At 41.6% G+C, this 24,233-nt stretch overlaps 2 protein-coding genes across 4 annotated transcripts; one reads left to right on the forward strand and one right to left on the reverse strand.

The window, feature by feature from the left end:
* The first annotated feature begins 1,165 nt into the window (after window positions 1-1,165).
* On the forward strand, window positions 1,166-4,896 carry LOC117401277 (bone morphogenetic protein 2). Its single transcript, XM_034001842.3, has 5 exons — window positions 1,166-1,718; window positions 2,056-2,192; window positions 3,051-3,173; window positions 3,542-3,737; window positions 4,066-4,896. The coding sequence occupies exons 1-5, from the start codon at window positions 1,418-1,420 to the stop codon at window positions 4,482-4,484; spliced, it is 1,176 nt and encodes a 391-aa protein (XP_033857733.3). The 5' UTR covers window positions 1,166-1,417; the 3' UTR covers window positions 4,485-4,896.
* Window positions 4,897-5,506: 610 nt separating this feature from the next.
* On the reverse strand, window positions 5,507-19,786 carry LOC117966181 (excitatory amino acid transporter 1-like). Of its 3 annotated transcripts, none has more exons than XM_059015157.1 (10): window positions 19,724-19,786; window positions 14,072-14,332; window positions 13,720-13,857; window positions 12,834-13,041; window positions 12,116-12,158; window positions 11,713-12,032; window positions 10,715-10,948; window positions 10,001-10,195; window positions 9,455-9,589; window positions 5,507-8,934 (listed from the first exon to the last, which is right to left on the reverse strand). In XM_059015157.1, exons 2-10 carry the CDS (start codon window positions 14,286-14,288, stop codon window positions 8,736-8,738), a joined length of 1,689 nt encoding a protein of 562 aa, XP_058871140.1. In that variant the 5' UTR covers window positions 14,289-14,332; window positions 19,724-19,786; the 3' UTR covers window positions 5,507-8,735. The 3 variants fall into 3 exon arrangements, with proteins under 3 accessions (XP_058871140.1, XP_034767627.2, XP_034767626.2); XM_034911736.2 differs by lacking the exon at window positions 19,724-19,786 and adding an exon at window positions 18,197-18,745; XM_034911735.2 differs by lacking the exon at window positions 19,724-19,786 and adding an exon at window positions 16,121-16,225.
* Window positions 19,787-24,233: the final 4,447 nt, after the last annotated feature.

Below are 24,233 nucleotides of genomic sequence, written 5' to 3' on the forward strand. Positions count from 1 at the left end.
AATTTTTCTTTTCATATTTTATTATTATTATTATTATTATTATTATTATTATTATTATTATTATTATTATTATTATTATTATTTATTTATTTATTTATTTATTTATTTATTTATTTATTTCTTAGCAGACGCCCTTATCCAGGGCGACTTACAATCGTAAGCAAATACATTTCAAGTGTTACAATACAAGTAATACAATAAGAGCAAGAAATACAATAACTTTTGTTCAAGCAAAGTACAAGTGTGACAAACCACAATTCAATAATACAGCAGATTAGTCAAATGAATGGATGACACCTATTTTAAACAGAATAGTTTCTATGGTTTTCACAGCCTAGTTTCGTCTTTTGCATATTTTTGTAATGCAACAACAATTATTTACCAATACCATAACAATTGTATTATTATTATTATTATTATTATTATTATTATTATTATTATTATTATTATTCTTTTAAAATAGCTGTTATTTCATTCAAATATTATTTCATTCAATTACACAGAGAATTGTGAGGGTCTGGAACCAACTCCCCAGTAATGTTGTTGAAGCTGACACCCTGGGATCCTTCAAGAAGCTGCTTGATGAGATTCTAGGATCAATAAGCTACTAACAACCAAACGAGCAAGATGGGCCGAATGGCCTCCTCACGTTTGTAAACTTTCTTATGTTCTTATATATATATATATATATGTTGTTTTAGTATGCAATGCTATGCACCCATGACACGCAGTCCTATTTACACAGTGACCATTTCTGCATCAAACCGAGGTCGCAGTGTATTTATAGAGACCTTCAGCCTAACTTTGTTTGACCAGCTGACCAATTCATTTATTAATAGCAACCTATATATTAGAAGGGCCTCTCTGCCGAGACAGTTAGCAGGTGATTTTCCGTATTTAATTCTTAAGGTAATTGGCATTCCTGTAAGACATTATTCTGTTATTTGTCAAGTTAATCGATCCATTAATAAGAAGTTCGCCTCCCGCGGAGCGTAAACTTCCCTCACTGAGATCTCAACAATGGGTCTTATTTTTCACGTTCGCTGTAGAGAAATGGTTCCAAAACCTCCCCTCCCGTTCCTAAAATCGCTCGTAATCGAATGTGTTGAAAACCAACGACTTTAACCCTGCAATTATAATAGGCCCATCCTTAGTTGCTTATTGGACAGTGCAATTATCTCTTACGGGGCCGAAGAGTCGGGTTTCACACCTTGTTAACGCCATATAATCTTTTCTTTACATTCGCTGATTACTGATTTGCATACACGAGTTAATGTCATCTTTACTGTTGTTGTCCTTGGGTCTCAGAGTTGTGGCTTAGATATAAAACAGAGTGGCCGGAGAGGCTTGCAAATCACTTCAAGTCTGGATTTCACGGGAGTATCACCAACATTAGACGGTTATTTTTGTAGGCACCATGTTTTCAGCGGTCTTGTTGTTGTCCTTTTCCTTGGTCAGCGTCTGTCTCACGAGGCCGTCCGCCAGTGTCTTGGAAAACGACTCTCTGCTGGCGCACGAGTCCGAAGAAGTAAGGTATGCGGCCATCAAGCGGCTACTGGAAGTGTTCGGCATGGAGGACCCGCCGCACTCCCCGGGGCTCATGAAGCAGCCGCCCCAGTACATGCTCGACCTCTACAACACCGTGGCTGATGTGGACGGAGTTACCAAGGACCCCGACCTGCTCGAAGGAAACACGGTCCGCAGTTTCTTCAATAAAAGTAAGATATGTTTCATTGGACAGTTTACACTTAAATAAGCAACCAAACAAACAAACCGAAGATAATTGTGTTATGGGTGCGTAAATCATACCTTGGATGTATTATTATTATTATTATTATTATTATTATTATTATTATTATTATTTATTTATTTATTTATTTATTTATTTATTTATTTATTTATTTATTTCTTAGCAGACGCCCTTATCGAGTTCTTATCTCTTACGGGGCATTTTCTTACAGGTATTATATAGATACCTGCAGGGAAATGTTTGACTGTTCTCCTGTCTTGGTGCGCATTTAATCACACTGGCCCCTGCTTTCGTTTTTTCTGTAGTTCACGATGAACAGGTTCAGTATCTCTTCAACCTCTCCACTGTGGCTAAGAAAGAGAAGGTTCTGACTGCGGAGCTCCACCTCTTCAAGATGAAACCCCGCGCGACAGCGACATTCAATAGACATCACTTTTGCCAGGTACAAAACTTACATCAATATACAGTACTGCCGTCTCAGGTACTTAAAACAAACCCAAAACACTTCTTTCAGTGTTCATTAAATGCAGTCATATTTATATGGATTCAACTATTACACTGTACTATGCTTTTTTTAGTTTAAAACATTTTGTTAAAAATATAATATGTGAGATTGTGCTGGGAAGATATGTTGGCTATTTTGAACCCATATATCAAGGAATAGAGTTTATTTTGTTTGCATTCCTATATTTGTGGGGACTTCTCATTTGAATCTCACTATATTTTTATTTACTATTTCTAAGTCCAGTCAGACAAAACTCCACACAGGGTGAAAGTCGACAACAAAATAAATATTTTGGCCATTTCATTATTTTTCTTTTTTTTTTTTTTTTTTTGAAAGACATATTTAGTTCTTAAAAACGTGTTTTAAAAAGTGGGGACCTCCCCACAACGTCTTTTTTTTTCAGGAGTTACCATCTTTGTGGGGACATTTTCTCAAATTTTGTCCGCACATTGATAGTAATACCTGACCCCCCCCAAACACACACATATTGTAGCTAATTATTTAAACAATACGTTTTCAGTTTATCAAGTACTTGTGTTCTTTTATATACCTATGTAACTGCAAAAAAAATGAATCTTATCCCAGTTGCATAGAATTTAAATGAGTTTAAATGACCTTTTTTGTGTTCATGTCCTATTATCAACAACCAGAGCACAGTGGGAGTGTGATTTAAGTATTCTCATTCCTTATCACATCCCAATTATGCTGAGCAGCGCTCATGAATAACACTATACCCAGGTGTCCTGGCTGCTGGATGTGTACTAGATGTTAATAAGAGCCTCTTTCCTTTGGTAGGTGAGTATCTATCAGGTCCTTGATGTGAACAGCATGAACACCTCCCAGGGCAGGAAGCTGCTGTCTTCCAGGCTCATCCCGATCCATTCCTCTGGGTGGGAAGTCTTCTCCATTACACAAGCGGTAAGCCCAGGATCCTTCCTATAATATTTACATTGACCCATAAGCCATTCCAGCTTGAATGTGAGCCCTTAGCTTCCAGCAAAACTCCTGGATGGGGTCTTGCTGTGTTCTCCCTCCCAATGTAGTAAGAGATGTTTCCATCTGTGTCCCACCCACCTTTTTGATAGGTGGTACATTCCACACATATATATTAAAATTATGTCTCCATCCTAAAATTCTAGGTGATTGCAAATTTTTGTCCATAGCTGTAGTTAATTATATCATTTTACCTGTTTCACCTGGAGTGGACGAGCCCTCCAGGACTGTGATTGATTGGACCCCTACGCTTGATCAAATCTAATTGGGAGTCCCCTGGCTTATTCCTGCAGGTGCGCTCGTGGGCTGTCGATGAGCACAGTAACCATGGCCTCTTGGTGAAGATACGCAACCTGGGGGGCAGCCAGGTGGAGCCCAGCCCGGTCCGCTTCGCCTCAGGCAGGGATCACCACCAGAGCAAGCAGCCCATGCTGGTGCTGTTCACTGACGATGGCCGCAGGACTGCTGCCCTGGAGAGCACTTTGAACGGTAAGAGAGCTTCAGCGTTTTACCAGACTTCAGTAGAAATATTACCAACAGATTATAAGATTGACATCCGTCCTTCAGATGAGACATACAGCCGAGGTCCTATCGCAAGTGACTCTGCAGCAGCAGTTGTGATGCATAGTTCACCCCCAAGTCTGTAAGTTGCTTTGGATAAAAGCGTCTGCTAAATGACTAATTAATAATTAAAATTAGAGCCCTGCTGTAATTGGAACCAATGATGATAGTTTTCTGTAGAAATAATAAGTGGTAAGTTATTGTATTTCTGAAATGTTTTGGCTCGGTTTTCTAACCCTTCTGTTTCCTTTGACAGATCTCAATAACGATGACCCAAGTGTCCCAAGCTCCCCCCAGGGACTGAAGCCTCCTAACTCCCGAAGCGTACGCTCCCTGGAATACTCTGAAGAGGACCGACTCCCCTGCCAGCGTGACCCTCTCTACGTGGACTTCGAGGAGATCGGCTGGTCCGGCTGGATAATCTCTCCCCGGGGTTACAATGCCTACCACTGCAAAGGTTCCTGCCCATTCCCCCTGGGTCAGAACATGAGACCGACCAACCATGCCACGGTGCAGTCCATTATCAACGCGCTCAAGCTGACCAAGGGCATCGAGACCCCCTGCTGCGTCCCAGACAAGCTCTTCTCAATCAACCTGCTCTATTTCGACGACGACGAGAACGTGGTGTTGAAACAGTACGACGACATGGTGGCCGGGAGCTGTGGCTGCCACTGAGACCTCACAGTACCTTTCAGTAGGTAGACAGGTCCCATACAGAGTCAAGCTGCAGTGAGAGGACAGTGAACTTGTAGAAACAACAGCAGGAGTTTCCAAACGCATAGTGACTGCTCCTTCATATCAATTCACTGCACTCCCTAAGGGGCGGAAAATATACATACACTTGCTGTGTATTTATTACATATTGCATATAAAATGGCCCATACATACATGAATGCACAGGGTTTTACCTTCACCTGTGTTCATAGAAGCCAATATCATATAGAAATATATGTATATGCAATGGACAATTGGCCATTGTGTGGCTAGCCAGATATTATGGCAATCAGCCCTTCAAAGCACATTGGAAGTGGAGAGCATAGCTAGCCTGTCAGGGCAGGATTGCAGTTTAAGTTATAATGTTAGAGGGCTGGGGGGGGGGGGGGTGGGGTGGGGGGCAGCTGTTTCCTGGTCGTGTTTTTTGTTGCTATGTAAGATATATGTAAATAGGTATTAAAATAATAATATATGATGGGATGGTGAGATATCCTTTTAAAATTCTGTAAATGTGTACATTTGTAAATGTAATGACTGGATATTTTTATGGTTAATAAAATAAGCCATAAGGAAACTGAATGCTGCTGTGTGTATATTCCTTCAAACTCAGGGGAAAGGGACACAGCCTTCATGAATGCATGACAGCAAATCTTTCTCGTACTTCTCAGCTGTGATAACTGGCATCTGTTGTGGTTTTGTGGTTTTTTTTTTGTCTACTTACACCTTGACTGGATGCAGGTGGAACATATGCTTTGCATGTTTCCTTAGCTACTCCCTTGAGCGAAATAGAAGCTCTGCCCTGGTGTTTTCTGTCTGTATGTGGTTCACATTAATGTCTCTATAAGTACCACTGCAGCCGCCCACAATAATCATCATTTTTTATAAAGCAGTGTCTTAATTGGTTTACTACATTCTTCTATAGCCGTCGTGTGCATTTTGACAGAAAGCAGGACTTGTTGAAAGTCCAGTTGGTTTACATCGGACAGCAATAAGTTCAAAGCCATTTATTGTCATTTATTTTCACTCCACATAGTAACATTGACACTTAATAATACAATTTAAAACTCAAAGTCATATAGACCCGTGTGGAACCCCAAAATAGTAAAACCAACAAAACAAATAGTCAATACCCTCCTCTAATGTCTAGCTTCAGAACACTTCTGAAACAAAGAAACCTTTTTTCAAAACATGCCAACTGGTTATAAACACAAATGTGCCACATATATCATGTATTTATTAAGCTTCCTCAAAACAGACAGCTCAGGTGTGGAGATCGGGAGAACCCAGGCAAGTGAACCTTGTAGATCCAAATCCTGAAGGTCTTTCAGCTCTAAACAGTAACCCTGGTGTGCAAGAGAGAACTACCATACTGCCTGCTACTGCAGACGAATTAAATCAGGAAGACATTTTAAAAAATGGTGTTTTTATAATCGAGGTGCAGCAGCCTTTGTTGCCATAGTTACAGAAACAGGTTCAATATTCTCATTCCATAAATGTATTTTAAAACAAATATGGATGTAATGTTCTCTGCTGGTTGCGCTTAACCCACGCTAAAGTGTCCCTTTTGATAAATAATTAATAAGGCAATTTACTACAATTTAAATGGGAAACGTTCGCATCAGGAATTTGAAATGTTGGTTTTGGTCACTGTAGATACTGGGTAGACAGTCACTGCATGCCACTGGCCATATTTAGCAGTTTGTTACAAAGTTGATATGTTTGTTTTCTATGATGTTATTTCCTCAGGGAGTGTATTGCTTTTACGCCCATAGCTAGTCTGCACAGGATGCAGCCCCTGTACTATGTATACTGTAGGAACCCCCACCCTACTGAGTAAATAAGTGGATTAGGAAAAATAATCCACTCATGACTAGGAGCATTGCCCATCAGCCTTCTTTATAGCCCACATAATCCCTTCATTAGTACAGGCTACCCTCGATTTCATTACTACATCCACGCACCCCCACACAACTAAACCACGAGTCTGCTTTGCAACACCTTGCCCAGTGTCTCCACAAACAAGCCCCATGTCACATCCTGGCTGCTAGTCATCCTTGTGCTGTGAAACTGAAAACAGTGACAGACGTTGCACATCACAAACAATCAACGACTGGTGAAATGCAATCACATGCTGACACGTGTAACTGCAATGCCATTTCACTCAAAATAAGTTAAACACTCACACAAATAAATAAATAAATAAATAAATAAATAAATAAATAACAGTAGTTTATATGTATGATTTTGGTCCTGTGCTGGTAGAAGGAAAATATTGAAAAAAAATGTGTAGTAATTTACTTTTTCAAAATCAAACAGATGTCTGTTCATCAATTAAATAATCAAACGGTTTGCAGATGACCCTGTAAACAGGATGCGGAGACGAGAAACCCAAAGCAGAGCATGTTTTAAGTTGCTAATCCTGGGACTGGAGAAATGACTTTTGTAGGTAAACAGCCCTCTTTATACAGCAGTAAGCATGCCATTTAAAAGAAGCCTAATTGATAAGCAGGTATATATGATCAACAGCAATACAAGCTGCCCTTGGTGCCTTAAATAGAACGCATCTACAACATGTCTTTGTGCTATATACAATGTATATAGATATATACACGTAGATATTCAACCATACATCCAAAACTACTTCAGGAAATTGTTACACAATACCAATACAAATCTATTAAAATTACTAAATAGGATCTGTCGAAAACACAAGTGCCGTCAATCATGCAATTCAGGAAAACATTGCAGGCCTGATAAGATAGGACTGCAGCATCGCCTTCGTCATGTAAGAGAAGGAACAAGGACATTCACTGAAACAATGACTCTAGTCTTAAACTTAGCGGTTCAAAAAAGCAAAACGCTCCTTTTAACAAAACCACTTCAAAGAGAGGCTCAAACCAGCACTTAAAGTAACAGATAAAAGGCTCTATTACTCTTCAGATAGAGGCAGAGCAGTAATGCACAGAATGCAACATTCAGCTTCAGTAATGCACAGAATGCAACATTCAGCTTCAAACACAGCATTGCAACCTCACTTCTGCAATGTAAAAGCAATAGATATATTTTTCTTAATGGAACAGAACAGTAATGAATTAGGAGTCATGTAACACTTCATTTTGAAGAGATCGTTTTAAAATATATCAAGGGCAATAGAATAAACTTTTTAGACACTACAGAAGTACAGTTTTTTTTTTCTATTACAGTAAACCATATAGAGTACATTGTAAAGAAAACATCTGAAAAACCACAGGAAGAAATCCAATGTATCAAGTAAAATTGTGTGATTTTAGTTAATTCTTCCCTCGGCTCAAAAAGTCAAATATTTTGGGTTTTATAAAGATATAAAGTGATGAACTAAAGCAGAAGTAATATATTCGTCCTCTTTTGCAGTGTTTTTGACAAAACAAACTGCTGCACACAAAATCATTACAATACCTTTGAATGTCCACTAGATGGCAAACTTGCTCTAACTTATTTTAACAGTGCGTCTACTACAGTAAAGAGATACTTCTAAATAGAAAAAAAAAACAAAATAATTCACCATGACCATGGCCAGGTACTCCATTGGTCTCACGGTAAATTCCCCCATTCGACCCTTGGAGCCTCTAACCACGGTCGAGGGAGTATCATTTTCATCACTTGTTTAAAACGCTATTGTCAGATGATTCTGGTATGTGCCGTCTAAACATCTCAGCAGTAAAAGCATTTTTTAAAATCAAGGCAGCCAAGCAAATATACAAAAAGGAACACTTTGAATATTTACGAGGTAGATCCACAATAATGATGTTTGTGTCGGGGTGCACTAGAAAGACCAGCGAATGAAACAGGGACAGAAACAGGACGGCAACGCCTGGATCCCATTTAAAACACAGCCCTTCCCTTTGCAGGAGGTTCATTTCCTTGAGTACAGCAAGGATATAAAAACACCGGACCAGGGACACTAGCTTGCAGGTTTCAATCCATTCCAGTCTCTTTCTACCCGGGTCCTTCGTTATGTTATTTAAGACGTTGAGAACGGATTTTAATTTTACTGCAGTTTTAAAATGCGTACGCAACAATGATTTTAATACTTAAGGACATGGAGCAGAATGATCAGCCACAGGCCAGCCCCTGTGGGGAATCCGGGATCTGTCGGACAGGCACAGTGTGTTGGCTGTTGTTCTGCTTGTTTCTGACAGGGGCTGGGTGTTGCTGCTCCCCGGAGACAGAGCATCACATCATGGTCTCGCTGTTGCGGTGTTTCTGGGTGTCGCTGTCCTGGCAGATCAGCTGGTAAGGCTTCTCGTTCTCCTCGATGACCGAGTTGCCGATCTCGATGTCCTGGGTCTGCAGTTCTTCCCGGGAGAGGTGCTCTACGATACCGGCTCCGAGCGAGTCCCCCAGGACGTTAGTGGTGGTCCTCAGGCGGTCCCTGCAGTCCCAATGGAAACACCTTCAGGGCTGAAGCACTTTATATTGTATTAATATATATTCATAATGCATATCACTGCTGTGCCTTCATTAGGGTCCTTTTGTGTGAAACAGGGAACTGTGTGAAACTAGCTGTTTTTTGATAGTGTAAAAATCGTCTGAATATGGATTAAGTTTGGTGAAAATAAACATGTTTAAAACAAGATTCTTGTTTTTTTTTTATAGTACCCAGCACAATTAACCCAGCAGTGTTAGAGGGCTTTGGTAAAAACACAGTGTGTCAGCTCTAAGTATTTTACACAGTATTGAACTGTTCCCTGCAAGCAGGATTCTAAGGAGCTTTTAAATAATTCAATCTATCTATTCGGGTTGGGTGCTATATACCTGGTAGGGAGAATATTTGCTGATGTAAAACTGCTGAAGTATTTAAAATCAAAAAGCTCACATGGGCATCCTTAACCTTTAAGAGTGTGTGTCGACCAGCAGCAAGCTGAGGCCACAGTGACATCACGAGAACTTACAGGAACCAATCCACCGCGAGGATCAGGGTGATGTCCTCAGTCGGCAGCCCCACCGATGTCAATACGATCACCATGGTTACCAGACCAGCTTGAGGGATCCCCGCGGCCCCAATGCTGGCTGCTGTTGCCGTGATACTAAAAGAAAAACAAACACAAGCACAGTCAGAACAATGCTCAGTCAGAATAACCCTTTTAAAAAAATCTGCTGAATGTAATACACTGGTGATGAAATGCACTAGACTCTCCCCACTGGAGGCTACGATATGAACAAAGCTTTAAAATTTAGCTTTTTTTCATCTAAAAACAACCGGCAATCTTTCCGGTGGCCTGATCAACTCGTAGAATATTTTTTCTGGTGATGTCATATTGAAGAGTGATGTCATATTGAAGAGCGATCGCCTCATTGGACGGTTGAGGGGGTACCCAGTAGAGCTACAGGCTACAGCTATGGCCAAAAGTTCTGTAATGTAACATTTCAAAATCTAACATGAAATACTGAAATACTATTGTGGCTTCCGGTAGACTTTTGCGATGCCTCCGGGTTACCTGATGGTTATGATCTGTCCGAAGTTGAGCTCCATGTGGTTGACCTGAGCGATGAAGATGGCGGCCACAGCCTCATAGAGCGCTGTGCCGTCCATGTTGATGGTCGCGCCCACGGGCAGGACGAACCTCGTCACGCGCTTGTCCACTTTGTTATTCTCCTCCAGGCAGCGGAAAGTGATGGGGAGCGTCGCTGAGCTGAAACACACAACAAACCCGAGTTTACAAGGGGCCCATCACTTCATTCGACAGATCGGACTGGTTAAAAGAGGGCTGAAAACAGCTTTTAAAAAGCCAGTGTCGAATGCACTCAGAAATGTGTCGTTTGGTGTGAGCCTCCAACGCATTTCAGGAACACGTTGGGTGTCACTTTTAGCAGTCTCCCTCCTGAAAGACAGAAAGTTTAAATGGAGTATTCCCAAATCTCACTCATTCGGACCCTCTGACCTCTCTGGCATCTCTGTGTACTGCAATGTGTTTAAATTATAAACAGTCGCTTGCACAAAAGGATCTCAATGAACAGTCTTATTTTCATCATTGCACGGACCTGTATGTCTCTCTGGGTACAAGACAAGAAAGAATCAAGTGTTTGCCGATAAGAAGCTGAATGAACTTCGAAATGAGTCGAGGAGTATACAGCTATGGCGAAAAGCTTTGCATCATCCTATAGAATGAACTAATCTTGCTTCATGAAGTCAAAGTTTAGGGCTGTTTTACCTTGATGATGTCCCCAGGGCAGTGATGAGGGCTTGCAGCAGCCCCCCGATGAACAGGTAGGGGTTCTTGCGCGTGACGATGAAGTAGAGCAGTGGAAGCACAAACAAGGCGTGGATCAGCAGCCCCACGATCACCGTGACGGTGTACATCCCCAGCTGCCCGCCCATCTGAGCCAAATCCTTCATCTCCAGGACCTTCCCAGAGATCAGGAACATGATCCCCACAGGAGCGTACCTGAGAGGGGCCATGCAAGGCACAACCACATCAAAAGCAATTCCACCGTTACAATCGCTGTAACTTTTAAACCTAAACTGTTTTTTTTTTTCACGGTCGTACAGGATGTACAGCTTTGGCCAAAAGTTTTGCATCACCTAGAATTTTAGGATTGAGACTTTGTTTAAAAAACCAAAAACTATATGAACAATATCTTTTGTTTGACATCAGGCAATCAAAGAAACTACAAAATGATATCGTAAAAGTCATAATAGCAGTACAGTAATATTTCCTGTTAGATTTCGAAATGACACATTTTTTTCAATTTCTGTATATGGAAAACTACAAAGCTGTATGTAATTCAACATGTTAACTTAACATTATTCAGCAGGTTTTCATTCGACTTTATGAAGTAAAACTAGTTCATTCTATAGGGTGATGCTAAACTTTTGTCCAGAGCTGTGCTTTGTTAAACCTTGTTTCAACCTAAATACCTGTTAACCAGGTAGAGCTCATTGAAATGTAACATCTCACTTGTTAACATTCTCCCACAAACAGCTTCATTCTGCTCAGTTGGGCCGTACGATCTTTAATTAACTCCTATGTTTTGAAACAGATAAAAAAAAAAACATCTGCTAACTTCTAACTTTACAAAACTACAACCAAACAAGTCAAATAATCCGTAGCAGGAGTTTCATAAGTAAAGAGTGGAAGGGAACGCTTTGAACGTACGTCCCAGCGGACTCTGCTGTTTCTAGGTAGATGATAAGCTGAAGAAGGCTTACCATATGATGATTGCCACCAGTCTCATAATGGCCTCATTGAGACAGTCAAAGAACTCCAGCAGCGCCTGGCCTTTCTGTTTCATTTTCCCAATTACCAGGCCGAAGCACATGGAGAACGCCACCAGCCCCAGCGCATTCACCCCATTGGAGGAGCCTGGCCCAGGCACCGCCTCCTCCATTGTGATGGTCTCCTGCAGGGTCTGGATGGCCTGGGTGACATTGGCCAGGATGGGTGACTCGGTGGCGTTTGTGGCATCGGTGAAATTCACGGCTGTCCTGACGTTCCTCTTGACAAGCCTCTTGATATACTGGGTCTTGTACTGAAACAGACACAGAGATATAGTTTAGCTTTCTTCTAGACGCGGCAAACTGGGGCTTCTGCAGACGTGTTTAAGATTCTTACCTGCTTGAAACAAGCTTCCACCAGGTTTGGAGGGAACATATTCCTGTAGGGGGAGACAGGGGATGTGGGACGAGGGACGGGGGACAGGTGGATGGGGACAGAAACATCGTCAAATAGCAGTCTGTGTTTACATTGTACTGTTAATATTTAATCTCTATAGCACCAAACGAATTAGCTGTAGCTTAAATAGGACTTTGCACATGTACTGCGCAACATTAAAACAAGTAAAGATTTATAACCAACCTGGGTTATTCTGTTCATCATTGTGATTTATATAGAGTGGCTGCTTTGAAACTCTGGAAACTCTGGCTATCCTTGGCAAAACCCCAAATGACCTTAATAAATTGTTAATTATCTGTAATAGTATTTCTAATCTTAGATCTCAGACTGTTCTAAGTGTTTCCGTTTCTAGTATTCATATTTGGAAAAAAAGGCATTCAGTTGACATCTATGTAGTTTTAAACATGTTTTTGTTTTGGCCGATGCTCCTAAATAATTTCTTGCAATTTGATGATCTTGTTTATATTAGTTGTGCTCATTTGAATTTATGTGTGTGTGGGGGAGGGTGTGTTTTTTTGTGTACTATATGCCACCTTCTTGACCAGGTCTCCCTTGAAAAATCTCGCAGCACTTTCCTGGTTAAATAAAGGTTAAATAAAGGGGTACATTGCGACTGCAAAGAACATGTCTTAAAAGAATGCACGAAGCCATTGCTGACCGGATGAGGTCCAGGAAGGCGTCCACAGCTTGGATCTGCTCTATCTTGCTCTCCGTCGGGACGGAGCTGTCCCTGTGCCCCCTGCCAGGCCGGATAATCATCACCATGACGATGCCAATGAACACGGCGATGAAGGTGGTCACCATGTAATAAACCACGGCTCGCACCCCCATCTTCCCCGACGCTCTGCTGTCCAGAGAAGACATCCCTGGAGGACAGACAGACAGTTTAACAGGGTCAAATGAGATGACCATCTACTTCAGGGTCCGGGTGGAGGTTTAACCTTTTAAGGTACAAGGGACATATGTGTCCCACAAATAAAAACGATGCCAACTTTCTTATTTTTGCAACGGGGCGCATGCGAAACAGGGTTTCAAATTTGGATCTGGTCATCCAAATTGTCCGTTTCCTCCTCGTGATGTTTGAGTCACTCTCAAATGCATTGTAAGAAGGAAAACGTTTCAACCACCACTCAATTCCTTGTGTACCTTAAGGGGTTCATTGATTCAATGAAACAGTTTAGAACAGGGCTGGAACAAAGACCAGGGCCAAGGGCCAACTTTGGCCATCCCTGAATTAGAGGAACCAGAAGTGTCCCATTAACATGACACCTAAAGGCAACTTTAAAATTCATATTAAATACAAGGTTTACTGCATTAAAAATGACACGCCTCTGTAGACAACTACATAGCTATAGCAATGTCATAAATTTAGATTGCACCCAGACTGTGCTTATGGCTTTATTAACTGCTTCTTGCAGCATAATGTGGGGATCCTATTCTCTATTCAGTTACTGAGATCCCGTCTCCACTTTCTCTCTGTGGTCTGCCCAGTGCCCAGCAACCCAATGACTTAAATAATGAGCCTATAATAATTCCGGCCTCACCGCTCACAAGACTGGAAACAATGAGAGGCAGGACCAGCATCTGCAGCATCCTCATCAGCAGCTCTCCGGGGAAGGAGAAATACTTAATCTCCCGCAGGGACATGTCGTACCGGCGCAGACCGAAGCCTAATATGATGCCTGAAAAAAATAAAATAAATAAATCAAACATAGTCCAGTTACTTCATTGATTTGTCATTGGTGATCCGATAAGGCTGTTGTGCCTGATACATGAATTTTTTTTTTTTTTTTTTTAAAGATTTTGTTTGGGGCTACAAATAAAGGTTCCTGACATTTCTTCTGCTCTTATGACGAGCTTTGTAACCACCACGAACGCCACACAGGCTCCCATTACCCAGCACGACGGCCGCCACAGTGAGGAGCACGAAGGCGTTCCTCTTGAGGAAGTTCCTGACGCTCTCTCTCGTGATGGAGCTCATCCTCTTCTGAGCTCGGGTCGCCTGCTTCTGCATGGCCTTCTGGAAGCGCTGCACACGGCTCTCAGGGATCCGGCACTTGTCTGCGTCTTCGTTCAGGAAAAGGCTGTTGGAGTGGGTCTGACTCTCGCTCATAATCAGATCCAGCACCTGGTCCAGCAGACACGACTCATGCGAGACTGAGGAGAGAGGAGCAGAGAGTCAGGGTTTTCAACAGAGGGTGGATTTATACAGCTCTGGCCAAAGGTTTTGCATCACCTAGAATTTTAGGATTGTGACACAATAAAATAACAAAACTATATGAACATAATTTAGATCTTTTTATTTAACATCATGGGTTTTGGGAATATCTTTGTTCAGGATAGCTTCATACAGTACCCATTATAATACATACGAGAGCCAGAGGCTTATAAAACAGATTACCAATATTCAGAGAATACCGTATTCCTTCGAATTTAAGATGCACTTTTTAACCATTTTTTGCTTCTCAAAAATAGCCTGCATTTTAAATTCATATTGACATCGCCAACAAAAGACGTGACTACCCGAGTACATAAAACACTAACGTGACTGACTGCCGAGAAAAAACGAAAAAGACTTCACTGCCTGATCTCGAATCATCCATGATATACAGGCAGCCATTTTCAAAGAAGAGTCATTCGCTTCCTGAGGAATTCAAAGACAAATTTTTACAATTTCAGTGTTTCTAACAAACAGTACCAGCTTAGACAGATCGGATATGATGATCAGACCCCCATATTTTTCGACATGCCAAGCAATACCACAAATTGGGAGAAAAACAGGTGTGAGTAATCTCGACTGGAAATGAGAAGCTACTGGAGGTTATTTTGATGTCGTAGTTAGTGGCGCACAGTCACATGCCGTCAAAAATTACGGCCTTTGTTAATTAAAAAAGCTTTGAAATTTGGTCGAGTTCTGGTGATTTTTTTGTGGTGACAAGACTAGGTTGTGAACTGACTTCTCTGCAACCCATGGAAATGATCTAGCTGATCACTGCTTCGAGCACCTCAATGCAAGAAAAGACACCATTTATAATAACTGCAGCGGCACTTGGAATCAAAAACCATTCCCAACCAATTATAAAATATTTCATGCAGCTCGATAGCTTATCTAGCACTGATGGGGGTCCAATTAAAAATTCAGTAAGGTACATTGTGTTCCTATAGGGGAGAAAAGGCACACTGACAGTCATTCGAAATTCTGTTTCATGCATTCAAGGATGGTATTAAATATGCATCAATATCTCAGCCACACACACGCTGGTGATATGGCAGAAAATGCGTTGAAAATGAATTCAAAACAGAACAAAATGTCGAGACCACCAAATTCATGTCACCTATGACCTGAGACAGGTTGTCGCCCAGGCTGTGGGAGCATAGTGGTTTGAGATGCCAGGTGGTGGCTGGCAAACACAGGCAGATGAGCGTTTCATTGTGACCCTTTGCAGATAACAAGCGTTGACCTGCCAGTGCTCCAAATGGGGTTCCTACCTGTTGGCAACAGGTGGCCTGTGAGGGTGTTCTCCAGCAATGTGGCTGGAACAGTATTTGGGTTACATTTAGCAGCTCTGCCATGATAGGTTAAGATGATGGTCTACAGTTTTCATACATTTATTTCTGACGGTCGGCTGTGCTTGTGATTCCAGTTCCTTTGAACCACTGAATGAGCGTTGAGCCATCCCCGAACCTGATTTAATGAATCAAAATGGGCTTAACAAAATTCCTTAAAAAAAATCCTTAAAACATCGATTGATAGATAGATAGATAGATAGATAGATAGATAGATAGATAGACAGATAGATAGGTAGAGAGATAGATAGATAGTATATAAATGATGTAGTCTGTGCCAGATTTTAATTAAATGATTCAATATCCACTGCACAAAATAGTGTCTTCATTAAGAAAGCTTACTACAGTGGTGCCAGCTCCCAAGCCCTGGGTACTCACCACTCATGGTCCCAGTTTCCTGTGCTCCCCAGTTCCCACTGAACTCTAATAATCCTGCAGTGGTTTCCTTCAGTCAGAGGGACTTGAGCCAAACTGAGACCTGGCGCCTCTGCTCAGCCCTGATAGCCCACCAGACATGAAAGGACTCTCGCATCGCCCTCCCCTGACCTTCAAGAGCACCATCCAATTCCTCTCCCGGAGAGCACACGCTGGGCACACGACAACAAAGTAACTGCCCAGACACCGCTGTGTCGTGTCCCCCCCCCCAAACATCCAGCTCTGCAGCCCTGCGGCTCACCCAGCACCTCCCGACTCTACCACACTGGAATAAGAAGTGTGCTGCTGTATATTTAATACAGCTATTCAGATAAAGAATATAGAGCCATTGAATGTGTTATTTCCCAGTTTTGGGCAGCATTGAATCAGGTTTTGTCTGGAAATTGGGCGCCATAGACTCACGCTACAAAGGACATATTGTGTGCAATATTTACCCACAGCGCTCAACCACAGCACTCAAGCATTTGAAATGTCCAGACGTTTTTCGGGACAGATCACGTGGGGAACAGCTTCAAAACATTTCTGATTAGGAATCGATAAGCAATATTAATTAAGGAAGATCAAAATCACGAATAGTGCTCTAAATCATTGTTAAAGAAGCCACTGACAGTCTAGACCGTTTTCACGAATATCAAAAATGAAATACTTCCTGCGTTAACGTTTTGCGAATGAGGTCTGTCATGTAAGCATTGGACACTGTCAGGGTCAAACACACCAAATCTCACAAATCTGCCAAATAGATGGAGGCAAGTCTGCTTCAGATACAGAACAACAGCCCCCATCAGTGAATCAGAGGGACAGTCTTCTGAACCCAGACAGCAAAGGAACTGAAACCGTCACCTTAGGAGGATTTTGCGGCGAGATGAAGGGGAATGAGGGATTACACAAAAAGCTGCAAGAGAAATTCCTACTGACCACAACAACAAAACAGCAGCCGTTCACAGAGGAGCTGCAACGCAGGGAAATCAATGCTCGCTTGATTATTTATTTTGATGTATTCATTTATCTCTGGTATTATTTGTAAAGGAAAGGGTACCACTACCAGTGAGCGAACCACAAGCATAGGAAGCATTCCACTTTACATTTTATGCACTAAGTACTATACAGTAAATTCAATTTAGTGACCTTTTTATGAGTTTATTGCACAAGAAGTATGAAAGACCTCTGTTTCAGACTACAGACAGGAATGGTTAACGGCAGAAATAGTACATGGCAAATCACAGATTAACACACACACACACACACACACACACACACACACACACACACACACACACACACACACACACACACACACACACACACACACACACACTCACACAATACAGCCCTGTAAATGTTCACAAACTGTAAAGGCAGGTAGTGCAGATGGCCAGGTATCCCAATCACAAACGCTACATAGGGACCTACTGTGCATTAAGCAGTGCGTAGCTCTCTGGGAATGAATAGGAACCCTGCTGGGTTGTTGACTGGAGGGAAGTCCCTCAGTGTGGGCTCCTCACTCTGTGACTAATGGTACAAGGACTGGTGAGGTGGCAATGTGCTGAACATTGCATTCCCAACACTTTAGATTGCTCAGGCGTTCTTTGGAGTTTGCTGTCTGTCAACATATGGTTGCACTGTTACAATAAGGGAATTAAGAAGTTATTTCACATGCAAGTTCACCTTAATAAAGCTGACTGTGGTAAAAGCATGGTAAAGTGTAATAAAGCACAGTAAAGCATGGAGAAGGCAAGCATGGTAAATAATAATAATAATAATAATAATAATAATAATAATAATAATAATAATAATCATCATCATCATCATCATCATCATCATCATGGCAAACCTTGGTAAATGCATAACTTAAGAAAGGGAAACTGCAAAATTAACGTGCAAATTATAGTAAACTGTCCAAAAAGGTTCAATTACATTATCAGCATTTCAATAGACAGCAGTTTACTTTTAGATCAATCACCGCAGCGTTACCTTGTTGGTTGAATAAAAATTTAAAAAAAGATTTTTGTATTTACTTACCGTCTCTGTATCAAAACGTTGCAGAAGCAGTCTGACAGGATCTGGTTTTGTTCTGTTTTTTTTTTTTTCTTAGAAAATTCTTCTCCAACTCCCCCAAAAACTCCCTGCCAGCTAAAAGGAAACGTCCAGTAATTGCTTATATTAATATTACAAATAAACTCTTTTTGATTTTTTTTGTATCTTTTTTTAAAGAAGATAAGTATTGCTCTCCCTCCTCTAACTGCGTTAGTACCCCAGCTCTCGACAGAAAACGCCTCGTAAAGGAAGGGCGCATGCGAAGGAAGAGGATTTGAAGAAACGCTTCTTCAGAATCTCCGCGCAGGGAAAGGACGGAGACACCCGCCGTTTATCCGCGTGCGCGCTGCAGACATACCAACAGCATAGCAATGAGCTGTGTTAACGCTGTTTCAATCGTGTAGGAGGTTAGCATGCGATAATGACGGGAGAACCGCCAGTGTGATACGAAGCAGCAATTTACAATTACATATTCAAATTCCCACTTCACTCTGGTCCATTACATATATGCGTGTATAGACTATATCAGTCTGTTTTCATAAATAAAATGCAGTTTGCCATTCATGAAACGACTGGCTAGACAAGCTTTATGAATACTATAGTTTATTAACAACATTTTCTTTTAATAAGAAGGAAAGCCGCCCTGTAGTAATATTAGGAACCCATTCATTTGATGCCACAATCAATTCAAACCCTTACACGACTTTTTTTGAACGCTATATAAAAGCTGCATCTCCCTGCTGCAAATCAGTTATAGTCAAGATAGCAAATCTGAGGCGATTGCATGGCAATTGACTCAACCAATTACTATACTTATTCTTGAATAAATAGTAATTCTAGAAAACTTTGCTGCAGCCTCTAGCTAGGTGGACACCTAGAATCAGAGCTGGCCTGGCCGCTCAGGATGGTACAACAACCGATTGACAGTGATGTGGCAGGTGTTTCTAATTTGATCTCCCGCTTACATTATGCCAACAGCATGGATGAACTGAGTGGGAAGTGAGCCGGGGGCCAGGAGGTGGGAGGCTCCATGTTCCATTCCCATTACCATGGCAACCTCAGGCACACATGTATTTTTTGCGTGGAATGGTTCAAGCCATGGCTTTGCCGTTAGTTCTCTGGGGGAAACGGTATTGCTTTTTCTATGTATATCTGCCCACGCATCCTCCTACAAATCTTCTCCAAATCGTGATTGACCGTGATCAATTTGCATAACAGGTTGGTACATTATCTCCCATTAAAGTTCTGAAAGCGTTTCCAACTGCGTTCCTCGAGAACAAAGACGCGTTGCGTTTCCGTCCAAGTTCACTAGAAGTTGGATTGGATTTTCCCAAGCAGTGTTATATTAAACATTAACACAACGTTAAAATGATGACCTGGCTCTAACTTTTCATACAGTTTTATAATGGGATAATATCCAGCATCTATATTAATAATCCAAACAGGTGCGCTCTGTGTATTAATCTGGCATATGTTGGTATTGATATTAACATCGCTACATGCATTACAAACCTGTAGAGGAAGCAAGCCTGCAATGTTGCAAGCTAACCAGTTGGAGGGTGGCATTATTCAGACTATTCCCATCCTGACCTGAGTTTGAATTTGTATTCAGTGTTTCCCATTCATTCCTCAGGCTGTGTATAAACTGTTAAAGTGATGTCGCTGTTTCTTAGCGACAGGTGTCTCTCCCACAGCAGGTGGCCTTTTAATGAAGCGTGCTGCGTGGGTACCTAACGAGGCACTGTCAATTAAACCCGCAGCCCTTCATTTAAGAGAACAAGACTGATTAACACAGAACACCCACACACAAAAACGCATTCACCAAACCTGCTGGATAATTGCATTTAATATGCTCTCCTCGTTCTGCCTGTCGATCTGCTAATCTCAGTCTATCTGTCTATATCGAATCCCTTAATCCCATGCTTTTACTATATGATTGTACAGTAGTTATCTATCACTCTGTCCATCTAAATGTCACCTTCATTGACACTGACTGCCTACGTGTTTATTTTCAACGCTCCTACTAATACCGAAATACCTGCCCCGTTCTGGATGAAGCTGCTCCTGATCCGCTCCACTGCACGGCACCGCTTGGTTAAGCGATACCCAGCAGAATGCACTGAGGGTCGGGCAAAGTTCTGTGCTGACAGTGGGAAGCCAGTTTCTGATAGAAGCTCGGAGCTCCACATGTTGCAATTGGCGCGCTGCATAGTTTATTGCCTGGCGGTATAGTTTGCGAGTCTGGCTGCCTACCAACGAATAAGACATTTGCTATTCGCTTGAACTAATGGCAAACCTGGGGCGCATGTTAATTAGGCTCAACAGTACCGGTATATGGTGAATGTCCATCAACAGCTCATGCTGTACAACGCCTAGTCTTAAGTTTAGTCATAAACATCATCTACTGTTCCTTAAGGGGTTTCTGGCATGCCCGAAATAACGATTCTGTAATTTTATTTATAGAATTGCATGCTGTAGCCTAAGACAATAAGCACAAGGGCAAAAGGGGAGGTGAGGGAGGAGGCACTAGCTGGGGTTATCAACAGTCATCTTCTTGTGCTAATTAGGCTGTGCAAACAACATCTTGCCATTGTGGCTTTTTTTAGACAATGGCTTTGCAGGCAGTCTGTAGGGGTGGAAAGACTGTGCAACTGGGTTTCAGGTCTGGGCGTTAGGCTACTGTCTGCTGTATCCCTTTGAACAAGTCGTTATAGAGCTAAATCGTATTACCTCATCTGACCACCAGGGGTCAGCAGTTCCCCCTAGAGATTTGTTACACAACATCTGTATTAACGGACACCCTGAGCAGAGCCAAAATCTGCGTTTACCAGCCAGTGAGTTCGGGTATTGAAGGATGGCCCTTGAATAAGCAGCCACATATCTGTGTGCACCGCAGAGTCAGGGCACTATACTTTTAACCCAGTTAGCCAGGACATCAACAGCACTGACGTCGTTGTATGTCACATGAGGCAGTGAAAAGAATACTTATATTGGCCAATAGTACTGTAGCAGCGTTTACAGCCTAATAAAATAAGCATCTACAATACCAGAATTAGCTTCCTATCTTGACTATCATTACCCTGTTGTGTGCATTAGTTTAGATAATCTATACAAGGTGGGTTTATTTAAGGCAGCGGTGTTCAGAACAGTCTATTTCAGATTAATCTTGGAATACAACTCCCCTCCACACTCAATTAAAAAAATATTAATTATGACAGCAAAAGGCCAAGGATAGGGTGAGTCTAAAGTGAGCCGCTGTTTGGTTTTCAATTTTTGAATGGCTGTAATTAGGCAGCTAACACCAAGATAAAAGAGACTCCATTAAGGTATTCAGTAGGGATCGCGTCTAATTAAATGTCTCCCTAATTAAAGACGCCACAGAGAAACTCTTCCGCTCCTTTCATTCCAGCTGTTCGTGTCTTGAAAAGGTGAGGAAGAGGGTTTAAATATGAAACGTCATTCCAGCAATAGATATGAAGACATTTAACCAATTCAAACCGCCTCTCGGAATTGGAAGCTCTTTCTTGTCCATTCCATTGTTGGCTTGACGGCTGACAGGATAAAGACTGTAATCACAGCAGCCTCATTCATTCATCTGACTACTTCAGGGATGTCATGTGATGAGTCTCTTCATGCCACTGTTCCCTGTGATTATACACCTGCTTGGGTAGGGCTGTGGGTGCCTAACACTGACTGTGTATCATTCTGAAGGCACTGCATGGCCAGGGGTCGTCCGACAGAGCCTATAAATATGCATTAGTAGCCCTATTCACCAAACTTGTGAGCTATTTAAAGAAAGTTTGAATAAAATATACAGTTTCATGAATATCAAACTGTATTTCATTCACAACAACAGACTGTGAATTTTTTACTAACCCATACAGTTATAACTTTGTGAACAGGGCCCTATACCACAAAACACTGATACAGGTAGATCATCTTCTTATAAATACACAGACAGACAGGCTCACAGACAGACAGTCAGAGCTCTGGTGTAATTGACCTGACGGTAGGTAAGGTTTATAAACACACACAGCCAGACAGGCAGACACACAGGCAGGCACCAGATTGCTGGTGTTACTGACCTTGTAATGATGCTGATGAACACAGACACCAAAAAGACAGTCAGGCAGAGAGATGGACAGACCCCTGGTATAATAATAATACACACCGGCACACCTGTGACCTTTCTGTTGATCCGCTCTGAAATCCTCCACCTCCCCCCCCCCCCCCCCCCCCCCGCCCCCCCGCCCCCCCACGCATAGTCTCCCTGATCCGACCAGCTTCAAAGGGAATTCTTCCAATAAAGAAACACACACACACACACACACACTCAAACTAGCACATTGGAGGAAAGGTCACTTTATTTTTTTAGGTGAGACATTTGACAAAGTACAGGAATATATATATATATATATATATATATATATATATATATATATATATATATATATATATATAGCCTTATTAATTATTTATCAAAAGGGACACTTTAGCGTGGGTTAGGCGCAACCAGCAGAGAACACTACATCCATATTTGTTTTAAAATACATTTATGGAATGAGAATATTGTACCTGTTGTCTCTGTAACTATGGCAACAAAGGCTGCTGCATCTCGATTATAAAAACACTATTTTTTTACATGTCTTCCTGATTTAATTCGTCTGCAGTAGCAGGCAGTATGGTAGTTCTCTCTTGCACACCAGGGTTACTGTTTAGAGCTGAAAGACCTTCAGGATTTGGATCTACAAGGTTCACTTGCCTGGGTTCTCCCGATCTCCACACCTGAGCTGTCTGTTTTGAGGAAGCTTAATAAATACATGAAAGCCAAGAATTTATTTAAACAAGAATCACTGAAGCACAAAACAAGAAGGTCAAGTAATAGATTCTCCAGGCTTTGATATTTGACCTGATTATTAGTTTAAAGGCAACGAGAGAAATGTCACTTTATCTGAAATGTAAATAATAAATTCGTAGATTTCTGTTTTTCAACTAGCATACCGTAAACAAAATAAAAAGAGGCCATTCGGACCATCCTATTACTACAACTATTACTACTAAGAAGAAGAAGAAGAAGAAGAAGAAGAAGAAGAAGAAGAAGAAGAAGAAGAAGAAGAAGAAGAAGGAACTCCACTATTCCAATACAGGATTATCAGTTTTAGCAGAATATGGATCTGCCGCATTTTGAAAGATCACTGTGTGAAGAGTTTTATTGCTGGTCTATGACCCCCATTGCACGTCGGATTGTGGGACTTTGTTATCTTTCCCAGAATAAAGTCCATTTAGCTGATTACAGTGTGATGTCATGTTCTCACGTTGCCGTCTCTCTTTGAATGTGATTAGCAGCTCAGAATCTGTGATCAGCACCTGCTCTGGCAGGGTTCCTTATACAGTGCCTGTTTTTTGGAAGTAATGTGAGAAGTGCGTCATCCTCACAGTGCATCTGTTCACTCTCACTTCATTCTTCAAGCTTGCGTTTTAAGTAACTATTGGGAATAAATACTTGAAATGAAAAATTTAAAATAAATAAATAAATAAAACATTCAGTTTTATGCTTAAACAGAATTGCTTTGTGTCTCTGTACAGGACTGCGATCAAGAGTCCCGTTGCGTTGTTGTGTTTTACCAGATTCATGCTTCTATGCCCCTATGCTTTAACATGACTAGCATTGCCATATCAGACATGGAATCACTGTGTGTGCGTGTGCGTATGTGCGTGTGCGTGTGCGTGTATGTGTGAATGGTTTTTCAGAGTTGTGTAGGCGGACACTGCCAAGTTCTTTCATTATGTAACCTACAGTAAGTCAGACCGTAGGTAAACAGCTACTGCATTATCCTTACAGTGGCTCCCAACAGGTTAGTTCCAGCCCGCCTAATGGTTGATGTAGGTATAATATGGAATGCTTCTGGGTTCATGGTTGCCAGCCAGGAGAAATCGGGTCGGTTCTTAATAGTAAACCACCAAGATGATGAAAGAGAACCCAATCTCTAGACATTTGTACCTGACCACCCTCATGTACTAT

The sequence above is a fragment of the Acipenser ruthenus genome, chromosome 49 (genome assembly GCF_902713425.1).
Source record: "Acipenser ruthenus chromosome 49, fAciRut3.2 maternal haplotype, whole genome shotgun sequence".
Lineage (NCBI taxonomy): Eukaryota > Metazoa > Chordata > Actinopteri > Acipenseriformes > Acipenseridae > Acipenser > Acipenser ruthenus.

Bases quoted from the DNA above. Each gene is read 5' to 3' on its own strand.
- LOC117401277 (XM_034001842.3), top strand. From the start codon at position 1,418: ATGTTTTCAGCGGTCTTGTTGTTGTCCTTTTCCTTGGTCAGCGTCTGT. The intron at 1,719-2,055 runs GTAAGATATGTT...TTTTTTCTGTAG, and splicing joins CCGCAGTTTCTTCAATAAAA to TTCACGATGAACAGGTTCAG. The intron at 3,738-4,065 runs GTAAGAGAGCTT...TTCCTTTGACAG, and splicing joins CCTGGAGAGCACTTTGAACG to ATCTCAATAACGATGACCCA.
- LOC117966181 (XM_034911735.2), bottom strand. The intron at 10,949-11,712 runs GTAAGCCTTCTT...GGCCCCTCTCAG, and splicing joins CTGGTGGCAATCATCATATG to GTACGCTCCTGTGGGGATCA. The intron at 9,590-10,000 runs GTAACCCGGAGG...TTTTTCTTTTAG, and splicing joins GGACAGATCATAACCATCAG to TATCACGGCAACAGCAGCCA.